General features: G+C 45.8%; 1 protein-coding gene across 12 annotated transcripts in view; it reads left to right on the forward strand.

Moving 5' to 3' along the window:
- LOC138520856 (complement decay-accelerating factor-like) overlaps positions 1 to 19,027 on the forward strand; it is a 623,694-nt gene that overhangs the window by 268,426 nt on the left and 336,241 nt on the right. For all 12 annotated transcript variants that reach the window (XM_069633259.1, XM_069633263.1, XM_069633265.1 and 9 more), the window contains one exon: positions 10,675 to 10,854. In XM_069633259.1, the coding sequence (XP_069489360.1) occupies positions 10,675 to 10,854 (180 nt within the window). The remainder of the gene's footprint in view (positions 1 to 10,674; positions 10,855 to 19,027) is intronic.

The raw sequence follows: 19,027 nt of genomic DNA on the forward strand, positions 1-19,027 counted from the left end.
CTCATCCTCCTCGATCTCTCTTCTGCTTTCGACACGGTCAACCATACCATCCTGCTCAACCGTTTCCGTGAAAACCTGGGTATCACTGATCAGGCTGTGGCCTGGCTGACCTCTTTCCTCTCAGATCGACCCTTCCAGGTCCAACTTGGGTCCTTCCTTTCATCTATCTTCCTCTATACCTGTGGTGTTCCCCAGGGGTCTAACCTCTCGCCCTGGCTTTTCAACCAATACCTGGCAACTCTCGCCCACTGCATTGCCATTTTCTGTTCAAATCTCCCATGCTACGCTGACGACACTTAACTCATTTTCAGGCTGCCCTCTGCCACCTCCTCTCCCTCTCTCATCTCTGATTGCCTAACTGCCATTCAAGATTGGTGTGCCACCAATGATCTTTGTCTGAATGCCAGCAAGATGGAGATCCTCCTCGTCGGCACACCTTCACCATCCTCTTCCCTCACTCTCTGGCCGGCCTCCCTTGGCCCTCCTCCTACCCCCACCTGCGAGGCCAAGAACCTCGGGGTCATCTTTGACTCCACCCTTTCCTTCTCCGCCCACATCTCTGAGGTCTCTAAAAAGTCAAATTTCCTACTGCACCTCCTCAGGATGATGGATGAGTGTAGGGAGTGGATGAGTGTAGGGAGTGGATGAGTGTAGGGAGTGGATGAGTGTAGGGAGTGGATGAGTCTAGGGAGTGGATGAGTGTATGGAACGGATGAGTGTATGGAGCAGATGAGTGTATGGAGCGGACGAGTGTTTGGAACGGACAGTGGAATGGAACTCATGGGTGTATGGAGCGGATGAGTGCATGGAGCGGAGGAGTGCATGGAGCGGAGGAGTGCATGGAGCAGATGAGTGCGGTGTATGGAGCGGATGGGTGTATGGAGCGGATGGGTGTATAAGCGGATGGATGCATGAAACGGATGGGTGTATGGAGCGGTTAGGTGTATGCAGCCAGCAGATCGGTGTATGGAGAGATTAGATGTATGCAGTCAGCAGATCGGTGTATGGATAGGTTAGGTGTATGAAGCTGAGGGGAGTATGGAGCGGATAGGCGTATGGAACGGATGAATATATGAAGTGGATGTATACTCAGAGTAAATGAAGGTATAGGACAGATGAGTGTAGAGATGAATATATAGAACAAGATATTACTGCTGGATGCGTGAGTGATTAAAACGGATGAGTGCAGAGAGGATGAGTGCGTGGAACGGTTAAGTGCGTGGAGCGGGTGAGTCCATAGAAGGGGTGAGTGCATAGAGGGGGTGAGTGCGTAAAGGGGATAAGTGCGTAAAACAGGTAAATGCATAACACGCGTGAGGGCATAAAGCGGATGAGTACCCGGAGCGATCAAGTGCCCAGAGTGAACTGACGAGTCGCGTAGAGCCAACGAGCACGTAGAACGAACGAGCATTGACGTATCCAGTACTGATGAGTGCGTAGAATGGGTGAGTACGTTGAGCTACTGAATGCGTAGAGCATGACGCAGTCAGGAGTGCATGCCTGGGGCAGTCAAAGTGCATGCGTGAGGCAGACAAGAGGGCATGCGTGGTGCGGACAAGTGGACAGTTGTGTGGCAGACAAGAGCGCATGCGCGGAGCAGACTAGACCGTGCAGGGCGGACCAGAGTGTATTTGGACCTGGCTGGGGTGCATAGAATGGATAGCTGTCCACGGTACGGACTGGAACGCATAAATATTGCGCGACGTATATAGTATGGTTTAGAATGCAAAGAACGTTTGAAAGAGCATATAACTCATCATATCACTCCACCATCCTTACTCTCTCCTTACATCACCACTCAACTAGAACACAGAGATACTATCCACAGCTCACCCCACATCATTATAAGTTGACACTGCTGGTCTCACACCCCCCAGCCAGGCGTTCTCCTCAGGCCTAACGCAGCCGCAGCCGTTCTGGATAAAAACTGCCTGAACTAACACATTCTCCTGACCGCTCAACCACCACACCTACCGCTAAGAAGCAGCTATTACACGGATATCGCACAAGCTGCACACATACCCGGTGCTCACATGCACCTTTTGACTCTCTCTACGCTCTCTACTGATTTGAACTTGAGTTCCCAAGGGCGTTCAACCTACCAGCGCCTCCAGACCATACCAATGGTATATAAGGTGCTATATAAATGCAAAATAACATAACATAACCTCCTCAGAGGTACTCTGCCTTTCCTCTCCTTCCCCCAGAAGCTCATGGTATCCCAAGCTCTGGTTCTCTCTAGCTTGGACTATTGTAACAGCCTCTTTCTAAATCTACCTGCCTCTACTCTCCGCCCTCTGCAACTAATCCAGAACAGGATTGCAAGACTTGTCCTTGGCCTCAAGCCCTGGGATCGTATGTTTCCAGCTCTGAAATCTCTCCGTTGGCTCCCAGTGGATGCAAGGATTAAATTCAAAACTCTGCATTGTCCACAAGGCTTTCTGGGGCCTGGGTCCAAAATACCTTCAGCTATCCCTCTGCAAATACCTCCCCTCTCGAGCTCTTTGCTCCTCTACCTCCAACTCCCTCAGGGTCAGTCGTTTTTCCTCACAATATCCTTCTTAACAGAACATTTAACGTACGAAGGCCTGCCACATGAACTGTGCCCATCATTGAGCACTACATCCTCAAGTGCTTCCTTGACATCAAATGGTGCTCAGGAGTTAGGGTTAAAGACAGGCTCAAAAAGGGCAGGTGTCTTGAGAAGGAGCAATAAAGGTTCCTTGCCTATTTTGTATTTGACATATTGGAAAGATTCAGGCTTGGTTTATTGATGAGATCACAAAGATCAGTCTCTGAGAGGAGCTTGAAAGACCCTCATCTAGAAAGAGTTGAAAAAATGGCATGATGCTACTTTGTCATTAGTATAATCTATGGACTGTGACCCCACATTCTTGAAGAGGCCGCGACCTGTGTGTTGTTCGTGAAGCATCAATCAAGCAGAGCACACTTTTAAGTGCCTCCCTCGAAGTGAAAATGCTCACTCGCTGTTAAAGCTAAACACTTGTATCAGGCCATGGTTGAACTCTTGAACTTGCAAGTTGTAGCCCTTTTCATACAGGATAACATTTATGATGCATTCTGCAATGTTTCTTTACTTTTTTAATCGAATATCTGTGAGTGGTTTTAAATTACAATATGTTAAAATATATTTGTTTTAATGATTGTGGTGTTATGATCATTGTTTTTATTTTCAGTTATTTATATGGTAAAACCTTTCTTTAATGGTATTTTTACATCCGAAATAAAGCTTATTTTGACTATAGCATTGAAAAGCACCTGAAATGCTGAGGTGTGGATTCTTGAGATTATGGCGGTAGGAACGTGAGAACAAATTAACACCAACCTAGGAGACTAACATGTTTTTGGAAACAAAAAAAAAAACCTCCAATAATTGCACTCTTAATAAATATGTAACTTTGCAAGCAGCATTATTTTATTTGCTCTGAAATTATTAAATAAACAATTGCATTTTAGGATGAAGGAACCAAGAACTTGAGTGGTATATCTGGTCACTCGCTGTCATTTGAGTTTGGTGAAGAGGTGATGGAGGATCTGATGATGCTGTTGGAGATAATGATGATCATGAAGAAGGAAATGTAAATATGACAAAGTTGGGTTATAATAAATATTTTCTAGACTATCAAATCATTTGCCTTCACCAGGGTGACCAGATCCATTCACAGCCCAAGTCAAAAACAGCTGTTAAACAGTGCTTGACTGCCGTAACCTGCCCATGATCACTCTCTTAACGAGAAGCCCTGTTAGGATATGAGGATTCCAGCTTCCTCAATGTAGAAGTGGGAACTCTGAGCCGTTCTTCCTCCTCTCAACCCGGTGGGACTAGCTGGGTTGGAATCCTGTAAAACCCATCTGCTCCCAGAAGAAAATGTAAAGCTTGCCCCATGTGGCAAGATGTGGAGATGGGCGCATCAAGCAATTGAGGGGGGTGACTGGTAGCCAGAGGTCAATGGTTGTAAACAGACAGCCTACAATCAAGTGACATTCATATAGCATTCCTGGAACTCGGAGAAACCCCAGGCTTACCTGGCCTGAATGCAGGACTTATGCAGTTTTCTACCAGACAACTTCAGCGTATGCTGTCAGTTCACCTATATCTCCAACTCCAAAATCTTCCTTCCGGCCAGGAACCTTTTCTCCTCACTGGAATCACTGTTGCTTAATGTAAGGCACAGACCTATAACTTTCCAAACTATTTCTAACCTCCTTGCCAGCTCGTGTTTGCTTCTTTATAACCTCAAGCAGATGCCAGTTGTGTTTACATTTACACTGCTGAATTGAATTCTATCTCAAAAGTTCATGGAAGGCGATGTCCCCCGTCCTTTCCTTCACATGCATCAGAAAGTAAAACGTGCCGGGGGAAGGCAGTTGAGGCTGGGCAATGATGGCTAAGTGAACAAAATGCAAAATGGATATGAGCTGGAAAACCTAGTGGAGACTGAAAATAGGTGCAAAGTGGGCACGATGTAAACTGACAATCAAGTGCTAAATTGGCATGCTGGAAATCTGCCATGTGCCAACTGGGCATACGTGTAACTAGCAATCATCTACTTCATGAGCATAAAGTAATTTTATTTCAAATTAATTGTGTCCTCCTATGTATTCCTCATCTTTGATATACGTATCGTCAGCTTTGCTGCTTCGGAAAAACATTTTCCACACCAGAGGGCGCTGTGCTCGATGTCGTAGCCTTGATGTCCTTCGAGGGTTTCTGTAGAGTGTTGACGTCATCAGCAGTACAAATAGCTCGAGCTGCACCCGTTGGCTTCAGTTCTGTTTTTCCGAAAGCTTTGCTTCCAGTGTTGAACGGCGCGCTTCAGTTTCGTCAAGAACAACCATTAGACCCCAAAGACTGGGTTTAAAAAATGCCACTGCAGGGCGAAGATGTCTATTACCGATTCCCACCACGTCTGCCTGTCGTGCCTGGGATCCGAACACCGGTTCGATGAGTACCGGGCCTGTCAGGCCATTACAGGAAAGGTTGTAAGGGAGTGCCGGGGTAAACTGGCGGCAGGGAGAGGGCTTCGAAGGCCTCTTCGAAGAGGGATAAAAAGTCTGAGGAGTCTAGGGACTCGTCCCGGCACAAAAAGTCGAAGTTGCGATCGAGAAGTCGATCGAGACAATCTTTGCCTTCTTCGTCGAAGAAGGCGAAGAAGAGACGCCAAAGGTCTCCCTCTTCTTCTTCGTCTGATTCCTCTCCCGAGGTTATCAGGTGCCCAACCAAAAATGACTCCCCCAGAAAATGTGAGGCTTTCAAGAGTTCAATGTTGTGTATATATTCGAGAAAGTGGCCCCGAAGGAGTCACGCAAAGACCATGCCCCGGTTGATCCTTCGGATGACAGAGGGAGGTCAAAGACTACCATGGCAAAGCCGAGTGTCAAACCGGCGAGTTACTCTAGGTCAGGTGAGAAATTGCAAAGGGTATCGTCTTGAGAACATAGTCCTTCTCCGAATCTCTGAAAAAGAACAAATCAACAGTCAAGCCTATCGATGCATAAATCAAAGGCAACGCCGAGCAAAACAGCGTTAGTGTTGAAACCTTCGTCTACACCATTGTCAAAGGCGCCATTGTCGAAGCCAGCGTTGACGACAACATCATCATCAACGCCATTGTCGAAGCCAACGTCGATGCCATTAGCGCCATCAACGCCATTGTCGAAGCCAGCGTCGGCGCCTTCGACGGTCACTTCGACCATTTTGAGGCCTCTGCCCAGTCCAGAGAAGGCTTATAAACCTATACCAACGAAATACTTTTTCAAGTCTATGGCCTCAATGGTTTGCGTTATTGTATGCAAAATGTTCCTGAGGAGCTTATTGATCAGGAATCCAAGATAACTGATCTTTATGATTGCCTCCAGTCAACTAGTGGTATAGACACTTCACCAGAGCTGGAATTGGGCAGACCTGATGCAGCTGAACATGCAGATTCTGCATACAGGAATATCATGAATAGGGTCATTGAGTACATGGGCTGGAGCAGGAATTATCCTACCTATAAACAAGACGATATGATGGATATCCTGAATCAAGGCCCTCAGGAGGACCCAGTATTACCGTTTCGTGCAGCCCTCCAGAGGAAGGTCATCGCAAACTGGGACGTTCCAGAATCTGGACCTGCTGTAAATAGGAACTTTGCCAGAAAATATAGGCCTTCTGTCATTAATCCGAACTATTTGACCAAGCACCCTACACCTGAAAGCTTGGTGGTTCAGGCAGCCACATCGACCAGGCAGTCTGCTTACCCATCTATTCCCCCTGATAGGGACGACAAGAGGGTTGATGCCTGGGTTTGTAAGATCTTCTCTTCGGGCAGTATGGCCTTGAAGTTGGCTAATGTTACTTGTACCCTTTCAAGATTTACTTACACCCTGTGGGACTGTGTTAGCATGGCAGCTCAACACGGATGGAAAGGAGGCAATGGGTCAGTGTCTCCAGTCAAGACTGGACACTGCTGAGATTATCAGCACGTCCATGGCTTCTAGCACCGTACTACGCAGGTTTGCGTGGTTGAGGAAGTCGGGCTTTGCACCGAATGTGCAGGGCAGACTACTCAATATGCCCTTTGACGGCTTGAGGTTGTTCGGCAGCAAGGCGGATGAGAGTCTGGAGAAGCTGCAGACTTAAAAGGCGGCGGCTAAATCACTTAGCGCCTTCATACGTCAACCTCAACAACAACCCTATTCAGGCTCATCCTCCTGGAGGGATCGTCCTTTTTGCTTCTATTCCTCATTTGGAAGGGGAAGAGAACAGGCTGGACAAAGGGGACAAAAAAGATTCCCTCGTGGTGGACGAGGAAGGTGTGCTAGATCAGCCCCAGCAGCGGCAACTGTACCCTCAGCCGCTGCTGCAGCCGCCCCTAAGCCACTCTGAGGCCTTGGCCCACAAGACCCCGGTGGGAGGCAGAATCTCTTAGCATCTGTACAAATGACGAGGCATTACTTCAGATGCTTGGGCACTGGAAACAGTAGGCCTGGGTTACTGCCTTCCTTTTCAGAAAAGGCCTCTGGACCATCCACCGGGATACAACTCTGTGAAAATTCTGGATCCGCTCCTTGTGCAGGACATTTTAACCCTGCTACAGAAAGGTGCAATAGAACATGTACCTGTTGCGGAGAGGAACAAGGGTTGGTATTCCCCCTACTTTCTCATTCCCAAGAATGACGGAGGATTGAGACCCATCTTGGATTTAAGAAATTTGAACAAATTCCTCAGGAAGGACAAGTTCAAGATGGTAACCCTTTCTCAGATCCTTCAGGCTCTCCAACTCCAAGACCGGTTGGTATCATTGGACATTCAGGATGCTTACTTTCATGTGCCAATCCATCTCAAGCACAGAAAGTACCTGAGGTGCGCGGTTAGCGGTTCTCACTATCAATTTCGAGTTCTGCTATTCAGGGTGACCTCCGCCTGAGGGTTTTCACCAAGCTGATGGCGGTAGTGGCAGGAAGTCTTGGGAGATGGGGGATTCACGTCTACACCTACCTGGATGACTGGTTGATCAGGGCTCGTTCACCCGAGCAAGCCCAGGAACATCTCAGTATCACCTGCCGCTCCCTACACCGACTGGGCTTCTCCCTTAATTACAAGAAGTCCCATATGATACCATTCCAAAGACTCCAGTTCATCGGAGTGGTCTTGGATACTTCCGCAGGGAAAGGCTTGCCTCCCGAGGTGACAGCTCAACACATTAAGCAGATGGTAGCAAAATTCCTGAATGCTCAACATCTTCCGGCCTTAGATTTTTGGAGGTTGCTCGGTCTCATGGTATCCTGCATTTTCCTGGTACCAGAGGCCCGATTGAGAATGAGATCCCGTCAATGGGCTCTCAGACCTCAGTGGTCCCAATTTTCAGGGAATATGTCGGATCATCTGCACGTTCTGAGCACAGTTGCTCAAGACCTAATTTGGCGGGCTTGCAAGGACAACATTCTCAAGGGAGAATCCTTTTGGCAACCATGACCGGAGATACGGTAGTGACGGACGCCTCACTCACGGGTGGGGAGCCCATACCAACGAACTGGCAGTGGTCGTTGGTCTCCATCAGAGTCCAAACTACACATCAACCTTTTGGAGCTCAGGGCAATCAAACTAGCACTGAAGGCCTTTCTGCCATCTGTACAGGGAAAGAATGTCCTGATTATGACGTACAACACAGTGGCCATGTACTACCTCAACAAAAGAGGAGGTGAAGGGTCGCTACCACTGTGCAGAGACGCAATGCAGCTCTGGTTCTGGGCAATACAAGAAGGAATCTCTCTGTCGGCAGTTCACCTAGCCGGAGAGCAGAACACGGCAGCGGATGCTCTGAGCATGCAGAGCACAATCTCACACGAGTGGGAACTAGCTCATGAAGTCCTTCAAGAGATCTTCACCCTTTGGGGAACCCCTTAAGTGGATCTTTTCGTGACCAGTGTCAACTGGAGGTGCGATCAGTTCTGCTCAAGGGAACTTCCTCCAAGAGGACCTCTAGGAGACGCGTTTGTAGTGGACTGGGAATTTCCACTCCTGTACGCGTTTCCTCCAGTCCCTGTGATTCCTCACGTAATCAGGAGGTTGAGAAAGTTCAGGGAAACCATGATCCTAATTGCCCCGGATTGGGCCAGGAGGACATGTTACCCTGAACTTCTGGACATGTCCCTTTGCCTTCCAATACGTATACCACAAAGAGAGGATCTTCTCTCGCAAGAGGAAGGTCGGGTTCTCCATCTAGAGGTCAAGACACTCAGTCTTCATGCATGGTTTCTGAGAGGCTGAGCTATAAGGATTGAGACCTCCCGGAAAACATAATGGAGATTTTGCTTTCGGCCAGAAGGCCAGCAACAAAATCCTTGTACCAGTGTTGTTGGAATAAGTTCAGTAATTGGTGGAAGGATAAGAATGTGGATCCATTCCCATGTGGCACACCTATGGTGCTTTCTTTCCTGTTGCATTTAGCCAATCTGGGGCTCCAGATTGGAACGATAAAAGGATACCTGGCTCCGCTTTCCATTTTTAAGCGCCCCTCTGAAGAATTATCTTATTTCAAGATACCATTGATTGTGCAATTTGTAAAGGGTCTCATTAACGTGTACCCTCCAGTCCCATTTCATGTGCCTGTTAAGGACTTAAATTTGGTATTAACATTTCCCACATGCTTTCCATTCGAGCCCTTACATTCATGTCCTCTAAGGGTCCTTACATTAAAAACAGTCCTACTAGTGGCTCTAACAGCAGCCTGGAGGTGAGTGCGTTACTGGCCCTTTCTTGTAAGCCTACTTACACTGTTTTCCATAAGGATAAAGTCATCCTCAAAGTCAAACCATCATTCCTGCCTAAGGTAGTCTCTGATTTCCATTTGTCTCAAAAGATAACACTGCCAACTTTGTATCATCTCCCCTCATGCAGGTAAGGAGGAAGAAAGGTTTCACAGGCTAGACCCAAAAAGGGCTCTAAGCTTTCATATGTCGAGACTTACTAAATTTCGACAAGATGATGAACTCTTCATTGGGTAAACCGGCCACAAATTGGGCCTGGAAGTAACCAAACAGACTATATCCAGATGGATAATTTTAGCAATTGGAGAATTTTATAGACTGCAGGTAAAGAACCTCCAGATGGGCTAAGGGCTCATTCGACTAGGGGCATGGCAACTTCTGCGGCTCTGCAAAGGGGTGTCCCGGTAAATGATAACTGTGCAGTGGCCACCTGGTCGTCTATGCATACATTTGTAAAACATTACCGTTTGCACTCAACCTCGTCTCAAGGAGGTCTTTTTGCAAAGGCCGTTCTTCATATGGTCCATGATTAAATTAATTGGTACTCCCTCGTCCAAATTGTCACTGCTTTGTGAGTCTATCAAAGATCAGGAATACGTGGGAGGACACAATCCATTCGAAGAACAAGTTACTTACCCCTGGTAACATTCTTTCGACTGGATGTTCCTCCTGCGTATTCCTCATCGCCCCTCCCACCCTACCCCGCTGTACAATTTACATGTTTTACACACCGCGCTTTCTGAGAGCTTGTGGTCTTGGGGTATGCCTGGTCAATCCCTCGATTGATGGGAACGAAAATCAGAACTGAAGCCAACGGGTGCGGGTCGAGCTATTTGTACTGCTGATGACGTCGACACTCTACAGCGACCCTCGAGGGACATCGACGCCACGACATCGAACACAGCGCCCTCTGGTGTGGAAACATTTTTTCCGAAGCAGCAAAGCTGACGATATGTATATCAAAGATGAGGAATACGTGGGAGGAACATCCAGTCGAAAGAACATTACCATGGGTAAGTAACTTGTTCATCTGAGCACAATGTAAAATGGTGAATGGTTTATTAAGTTGGGTTGATGGAAATCGCCATGGATTTGTTAACTAGGGATATTGTGAACTGATTAAAATGTGCTAGCTAGGTTCAAGTATACATACCAAAAAATGCAGACATTAATATTAATAATAAACATATTTATTGCCTTGTACTACCATTGCCACTTTGATGATAAGTGTTTCCAGATATTCCTTTTGTCTGGGTAGAGATTCGTAAAGCTTCTGAATAATAACAGACCTCATGCTAGTGTACACCATGTTTTGGAATGCAAATGGCATATGCATTTAAACATAGCACTGGAAGGATAGGCTATAATCTTAATTCATTCTCTCCCTTTCATTTTTAGAAATCCGTTGCAAAAGCCCAGATGTGGCCAATGCTCAGAGGACCACCGGCTTCGGAGTGAATCATGGTTACAGAGACGCTATTACCTTTGAGTGCACAGGGGGCTTTCAATTGAATGGTTACAGTACCATTGAGTGTGGCGAAGATAACCAGTGGCATCCATCATTGCCAACATGCGTCCGTAGGTATTTCCAGTACATAGATCAGTTTATCTTTGTGATCGTATCTTTTACGTTGTGAGACTACAGCTTCTTGATCCTCCAATGAGGCTTAGAAAATTTCAGTTACTAATAATGCCTCAAGGCAAGTATACTTGAAACTTACATTTAAATCTTAATTCTGCGTCGTACACCTTTTTACACTTTGACTCTCAAGTCACAGTTTGGAGGGGCTGAGAATTCCAATGAGTTTAATTTTATTTTTGTGCACTAACTGTAGTTTGTCCGTGTAAATTGAGCTGCACACAATGCATAACAACATCTGTAAGAATGTTCTGTAATGTTTTATGAGAAGCATGTTAGTGTTTCACATTAGAGAGGTGATTCAGAAAGTTGCAAGTTGTATGAACAAGTGCGCACCATGTGTCCCATGTTCTGGTAAATGTAGCATGGTCCTGTACCCTGTTACTCTACCCCCCCCCCCCACTTCCTCGTTGTAGGAACCCTCTTCCCATACGAAAATATCTCCCTGTATGTAATTTCCCTGTAGTGGCATTTCCATTGTGGTATATACTGTGGATGCATGTACCCTACTTGTGACGTTTGTCCTACGGGAACCCCTTCCTGTGGTGCCGGCGCCACTGCAGTGTATTTGGCCAGTTTCTTTAGGACCAATTTGTGTTCTTCTTTCGCAACATTCTCGGCTGCCTGTCTCTTGCTTTCCTGTTTCCTCTTAAAATAATGTACTATTGTTGCTTGTATTTTCGTCTGGGCCCTTACTTTCAATACCCACTATCTTGTCCAAGGAAACCTGTACTTCTGTTGGCAGTCCTTTTATCAATCTGTGATAGAACAATGATATGCATTCGTCCCAGGACCTTCGTGTCTCTTGGATCCATAAATCCTGAACTCGCTTTATATATCCTGCTGGGTCATTGTCACCTTTCATTTTATGAGCCATCACTGTCCCCAGGTCATAGCTTTTCCCCAATTGATCAAACAGGAAAGTGTGTCCCAACAGGAGAAAATGCAAGCCCTAACAGTGGAATAAGTCACTGTGCGCTATCTGAGTATATAGTAGCTGGAAAAAGGATCACTACTGGCTAGGTGCATCTACTTACTAACTAGTCTAGTGTCCTGGTGATTGCTCTCTATCCAACGGGGGTACATCACTATGTGCTTTTAAATGACACATAATATGTCCTCATGGAAGCTCTCAAGTATATAAGAGCAGAAACACTCTGTTGGACACTCAGCGTATATATAAAGAAGAATTTCATATATCTTTTTAAATTTCTTTAGTTAACAAACTTAAAATTAAAACAGATTCTGATAAAAAAACAATTTCTGGATACAAACAATTGTTAAATAAGCAATAGCACATCAAGAAGCCTAAAGTCAGAATCAGAAGTAGAAGGAAACGGAACGAAAGGGAAATTGGAAAGGTCTAAAACAAGTACAGTTAGTATTTAGAGCCAGACATTGGGCCTCATCACGAGTTGGGCTGTAGCCCTTAAATGCGGTGGTAACGGTATTACAGCCGCATTTAAGGGCTGGCCCTATCACGAGTTGGGCCCTAAATGGGCTGTTTTACCTCCAGCCTTTCTCTGGAGGTGAAAATCCCCCGTTTTCGGCTGTATTACCGCCGGCTGTATTAGCCCGCATAATTAGCGCTGAAAATACCCCATTGAATCCAATGGACCCAATGGGGAATGAGGATTTACCGTTAACACCCAACTCGTGATCCGGCGGTAATACAGCCGGACAGGTCCGTGCTACGGCTATTACAGTCGGCGGTATTACAGCCGGGAATACAGCCCAACTCATGATGAGGCCCATTGTTTTGGCACATCAGCAAACAAATTGCAGAGCCAGAATTGCATGAGTAAAGCAATGCGCTGTGACCAAAATCCGGTCACTACTTGGTCAATCGCTCATAACGTTTAGTCCAATCAATCATATAGTTTTGAGAAATTGTCCTGATTTCTTTGTCATTCTACTGTTAAGTAGGGCTCAATGGCTTTTGAATCTACTCTGGGTCAGCTGTCCCCAGGTCATAGCTGTCTGGATACATACTTTTTAGAACCTCCCAGACATGTGCCCAACAATTGTTAAACGGAGCTCCTTCATGAGCATTGGTGCTCCACTTCACCCATTTATAGCCGGCCTGGTTCCATATTTTGTTTGCCTGTCCTCCTATGATTGCAGCGAATAAACCTTTCATATCCCCTATGGCCAGTGTCACACCCGCTGTCTTTTTTTCAAGCGCCTGTATCGATTTACTGGCTCCAGCTACGAGGGAGCGCAGTCTACATATTAGATTGTCCCGGTCCATCAGTTGCCATTGCACATAATGGGCCTCCCCCCTCGTCCTTGCTGCAGCAATGGCATTACTTGTGTCTTTGGTCCCATTCCTCCCTCTCTAGAAGCTTGTGTTAAGCTTGTGTTCACCCCATTTTTACCTTCCCTGTCCTGCTACGTAAGGAAGTGGACCAATTCCTGTCACAGCCGTTGCTGTCCTGTCCGCTCTTTCATTCCCCTTCTCCTTAGTTTGTCAGCTGTCCATTGGTCACTGTCCCCGTCACTCCATCCGTCTCCTAAGAACACTTTGTCTGAGGCTGCGTCATCCTAGCCCCCTTCGTCGTCTTTTTTTCATTTTCTCCCTTTCTTCCTCACTGTCTAATTTAATTTAAATTGTTTTCTTCCGAAAACCATTCCCCCTTATCTCCCCTGCTCTTCCTCCTCACTTACTCCTCTATCACCCGTTCCGCTTCACTAAATAACGCATCCACTTGTTGGTGCGTATTCTTTTCAATGTCTGCTAAATGTTTTCTTTCACCCCGCATGTGCATCTCCTCCTTTTGGGCTTCTTTGTCTTTTTCCCCTATTGTTTTCCCCTGATCTGTCTTTGAGGCTTCCCACCGAGGATTAGTGTACCCTGCGACTGGTCGCAAGTTGGGATATAACCCATAGGGCGTGGACGGTAAGCGCAGTCAACTCCCTCTCACTGTTTCCTCTTCCATCTTCAATTTTTCCCCTTTTGTCCCTCGTATAACTTCAAAGACCCAATATGTTTTGCCTGCTTTTTAGCTTCCAGCCTTTATATTTTGTCAATAGGTACGAGAACGTTGTCTCTATTATCTTGATTGCATGTGGGATAGGAAGTGGCCCATATAAACCATTATTTCCTTTCTTTTCGCTCCTCTACCGTGTGTACCCCCTCTACTTGGGCTCACCCTTCTCTATGTTGGCGCAAGAGTGCTCAGTGTCTATCCATGCACCACCGGCACACTCCTGCTGTTAAAATGCCAAAGTCTGCAATTTTACATGAGGTACCTCCAGGTTCTGACACGTCCATCGCAAGCCCTCACTACTAGATGACTCGAACTACCACATGCGTGTCCCTCTCTACAAAGAATTATGCATCAACTCAACTCATACCACCAATGACGCAACTATACAGTCGCCTGCACTACGCGACGCTCCTGTCTAACAGAATTGGCCACATACTTTACACCTCTCCTACTCTACCACAGGCATGCCCACACTGCGTCCACTCCATATTGGGTGGTATGCGCTAATATATACACTACTATGGCCGATCGTCCTCCCTCATCCAAGGATGCGTCCTATACACCATTAAAATCTATCCCTCCCCCTCCGTGGACATGCACCACTATGCAGCGTCCTCTTGCACGGTTCTACTCGCGTCGTAGATCCTCTTGAGTCCCCTGGGCACTGAGCCTCCAGCACAGGCTCCCACTGAGTACGGGACGGCGCTCAGGACCAGGCAGACCTTTGCGAACTTGGCGTATGCAGGCCCTCCTCTGTGATGCGCGATAGTCAGGTCAGCAGTTGTTGGACCCCGTGCCCCCAGGGATGGCGGCCTGGATACCCTCAGCGGTCCGGGGAGGACTGAGAGATCTCAAAATGGATCATAAAGAGCACGTAATCAAAAATGGAGCACACACCGTGCAAAAGAAGCAGCACTGTTTATTATAAGTGGGTAAGCACGAATCAAACAGAACAGTTGAAAGGCCAACATTTGAATGGACTACAAACAGTAGTTTTATACCAGAAAATACAATGGTCGGAAATCCATCAAACTACTTGCAATTTAGAGAGTTCACTTTTTTAGATGTTTGCCGGGTATTTCATTGGTCCATTGATTGTCACCTCCCCTGAGTTATACGTTGATTAGTCAAGCATCATTGGAGCAAACAGTTCAACAGTTTACTAACACATTACTTCCACTACTTCCAGTATTACCACATTTATTCACAACCCACCCCGGAACAACTCGTTATTAATGAAGTAACATTTGTGCTGACCGCTGGAACTTTAATACACTGCCATTGGTCAGCACTATTAAGAACGGACCACGAGACACACTGCAGCTGGTGGCAAAGGGGACAGTCTCACAAAACATGCTTGATTATGACCTTCGCAAACTCTGTGGTGAATACTGTGAAGGCTGTCCACCTCCCCAGAGCTCAGGAAATTACTGTCTAATTTGTTCTACCCGGAACGCCAAGCCGTCCAGTGTTCCTTTACGACAGCCACCTGCCAAAGGGCATCGGCGGTCATGTGACTGGCACACTGGTACAGAGCCATTTCCCCACTGCCTTGTACAGTGGCAAGTTTGGCTGACGCCCCGTAGTTACATCACTCCGCTGTAGCTAGTTTCGGTTGTTTGTGATAAGCAGTGTGAGCCCCGCCCCCTTTTGCAGATCCCTGGCATACTGATCATGGTCTTCAGATCGAGGTTTCCCCTGCCCAGCCCACCCCGAGGGATTTCCCACCATGTGTGCTTGTGATGATGCTATTTTTGTCTTTCCCCTTCTAAGGCTAATGATAAGGTGCTCTCTTGCGCTGTATGTACGCCCAATGCATCGTTACCCTGCCGTTCCTAGTGAAGCCCTTACGGGGAATCTGTGGCTTGGAATACCTGTGTCTTTTCCTGTGTAGTTGCCTTCACTGCCCCCTTCTTTACTCTCGCAGTTGATAAATTCGCCCCCCCTAACTGGCGCTGCATTTGCATTTTTAGTACACCCTCATAACAAGTAGGGCCAGAGAGGCTTTTCATTTCCTTTTGGTGTTGTAAACAAACGTTTATACCAACCAATATGCCACCTGTGTGGTGGACTCATACTCCTGCATCCGTACAGAAGGGAACAGGAGTCCCGGGAGGACCCAAGGGATTCATTATGTCCCTTGAGCACAGTTAACTCGTCCCAGTAGGAAGTCTGAAACTGAGTTGAACTTGAAACAATGGAAGCACAAGTGTTGTAATCTTGGGGAAAGAACCATTGAATAATGAGAGACGAGGAGAATGGATACAAATACCCTGGGAAAAGTGGAAGATAATGCAACATCTTGTACAAAACTAAAATAAGCTTGAAGAGGAAGTAAGATATGGTAAAGAGCTCAGAGAGAACAGCAAATTGAACCACATATCAAGTAAAGTCCAACAAAGCACAGTAAAAGGGTACGCTGAGAACCACAGACACGAAAGGAGAACTATTAAGAGAATCCCAAGAGAAGAGAAAGCTAAATAACCCAATTAAGGAACTGAAGAGTTTGATCAAAGAAGTCACAAGAGACTATTTGCGAATTACCTGCTCTCCATACCAAAGTTAGTTTTCATATTGGTAGGGTCAGAAAGGGTAATTTTGGTCAGAAGACTTATTCCTTTTGAACATTAACGACTGACGGACGAGCACCATAGTTAATAATATAGGCAGGGAGCACCCATAGTGATAGGGAAAGATAGGCTTTATCCTTTTATGTTAATAAAATATTAGACACCAGTGAGCCTATATCCTTCTTCTGACTCCCCACAGATGCAAAACTTGACATTACCAATTATATAGGACCAATTGTGCTCTAAATCCCTTCTAGATGTGTCCTAATGTTCATTTGTGCACATTCCCAAACATATAGATTTAATGTCACATAGATATCTTTACATAGCACCAGTTGGCTACGGGAGCCAAATGTAGCTCCTGTAGCAAATGTAGTTGGTGTCAAGCAATGCTAACTCGAAGTAAAATAGCTCTCAGCAATTTCGAACCTTGAGTATTTAACATACAGGTTGTGAATCTTGCCACTTGTTTGGTAGGTGACACAGTGAAATCACTCCCAAAATACGAATGTGGTTTGCCTTTGCAGTAGCCTGACATGCTAGAACATCTCATCTGGCATTATTCTGGCTCATTTACAAGAATATTGACAGCAACGCCTCCTCACTTTAGTTTAGGAATTTCAATGTGTCAATATTCCTAGTCACCCTAGAAATTAATGGAAATGGATGAGTCCTGAAGAGCTTGGGTTAATAGCTCATCTAGCTCATTTTTGTGCATGTTTTGATGGTTCGAACAATACCACTGCTTATCTATATATTTAGAAATGAAAATGTGCTTGTTTTGTGGCGGGATTTTGACAAAGCGTTGTTCCTTATCCAATGCCACAATTTTCACCAGTCTATACCATATGTTGCATAGTTACCTGCTAGGCCCCTCCGGACATTACTGGCTGCATGACATTTGGACACTGCACCCCTTTCCCCAGATTTCAGCACCTTTACGCATGAGACGGTTGGCTGGAATCGGCAAAACATCAATGTGGTAGTAGAAGGACCGGTCCAAACACAAGGATCAAAACTCGAGGTCCAGGCCTTACGATCAGCTTCGGGATATGCTTCTGGGCACAGTTACTGAGTACAACTCAGTCAATACTGTGGTGGATGCTGACAAAGCCGTAAACTATCCAACACAATTCCTCAACTCACTCGGCCACCCCATGGGAATGCCACCACATCACCTTTCACTGAAAGTTGAGTCGGCTATCATGCTGCTTCGCAATTTCCTTCCACCTAGGCTGTGTAATGGCACAAGGCTATGCATTACAAAATTGCTGCCCAACGTAATTGAAGCGACAGTGTTCATCGGTAAGGGAAACAAAAAATGTTGTTCATAAACAAGTCTTCCAATGAACATGTACTTTAGTAATATTGAACTTTAGGTCCATAGTTGTTGGCACCGTCGGCATCATGTCACCCATCATGCTGCTCAGAAATCTCCATGTTCTCGCGTACAGGTATACATTTCAGAATTACTTTTTAAGAACAATATATTGTGTTGTGTAGTCTTTATAAGTTTTTTTTTTAAGTAATCAAACAATGTAGTGCATTTTTCTTTTCACCTTTCGTATGGAGCCTTTCCGAAAAGCGTAAAGCTACCTTAACATATTTCTAAGAAATAGTACCTATAAGGAAAAAATCTGGGCAACTGCTGGGTATATCGGCTAGTGAATATTGTTTGGGAGAAGCGCAACTGTAGTTGCATTCATTTATATCTGCATTATAACTGATACTGCACCCTAATTTGTTTGGTTGCTTTGTATTTAACTATTTGTTCCTAGCTTTAATGTTTTTATTGCATTCTCCCTGTGTTTACACTGTAAATTGTATTATGTATTTTCCTATAGGTACAGCTAAACAATAGGTTTTGGTGGAGAATGAATTGTTCCCCGGCCTGACGGCACAGAATGCTTCATTTAAGTTATTGAATACTGTTTACCTTACCTCTGTAGCGCTTTGCTGCTTTCTAACTAGGTGTGCGCTATATAAATCCCCTACATGATCATGTAAATGGTCTTACAGTATGTTAGCAAGCAAAAAGTACAAACGTTTTTGAGTTGTCCAATGCAGGGATGTGGTACTTGCCCTATGTGTTGGAGTGTGTGACAGTTCACTAGATGTCGTCACTTCTCCCAAGGGGGAGCCCTTTCCCATGAAGACAGGGGTGAGGCTGCTACATGTTAGTCCACCTGGGGGTGGTATAATGCAGAAGGACCTCATGGGGAGGGACTCCCCCCTCTGGGAATAAGGATGACCATGTAGGGCACAAGGGGGTAAGGATGACCATCAAGGGTACAGCCCTTATGAGAACATCACACCCCACATACTCTAGCCTCGCCTTCCTCTGCTAACCTCTTTGTAGACAGTAGACCTATGTTCTGTTATAAGGCAAAGTACCTCACGGTTCTTGAAAGGGTTCTTAGTGATTGTTTTGAATGCCAAAGTTTCGAATGCCAAAGTTTCGACAGAAAATGCATCGAAAAAATGCATTTTTTATTTTATTTTCTTAATGGGGGAGGTCCCCCCAACCCCTGTTTTTTTACCCCTTAAAACCC

Source organism: Ambystoma mexicanum, chromosome 13 (genome assembly GCF_040938575.1).
Source record: "Ambystoma mexicanum isolate Mex_15411 chromosome 13, UKY_AmexF1_1, whole genome shotgun sequence".
Taxonomy (NCBI): Eukaryota; Metazoa; Chordata; class Amphibia; order Caudata; family Ambystomatidae; genus Ambystoma; species Ambystoma mexicanum.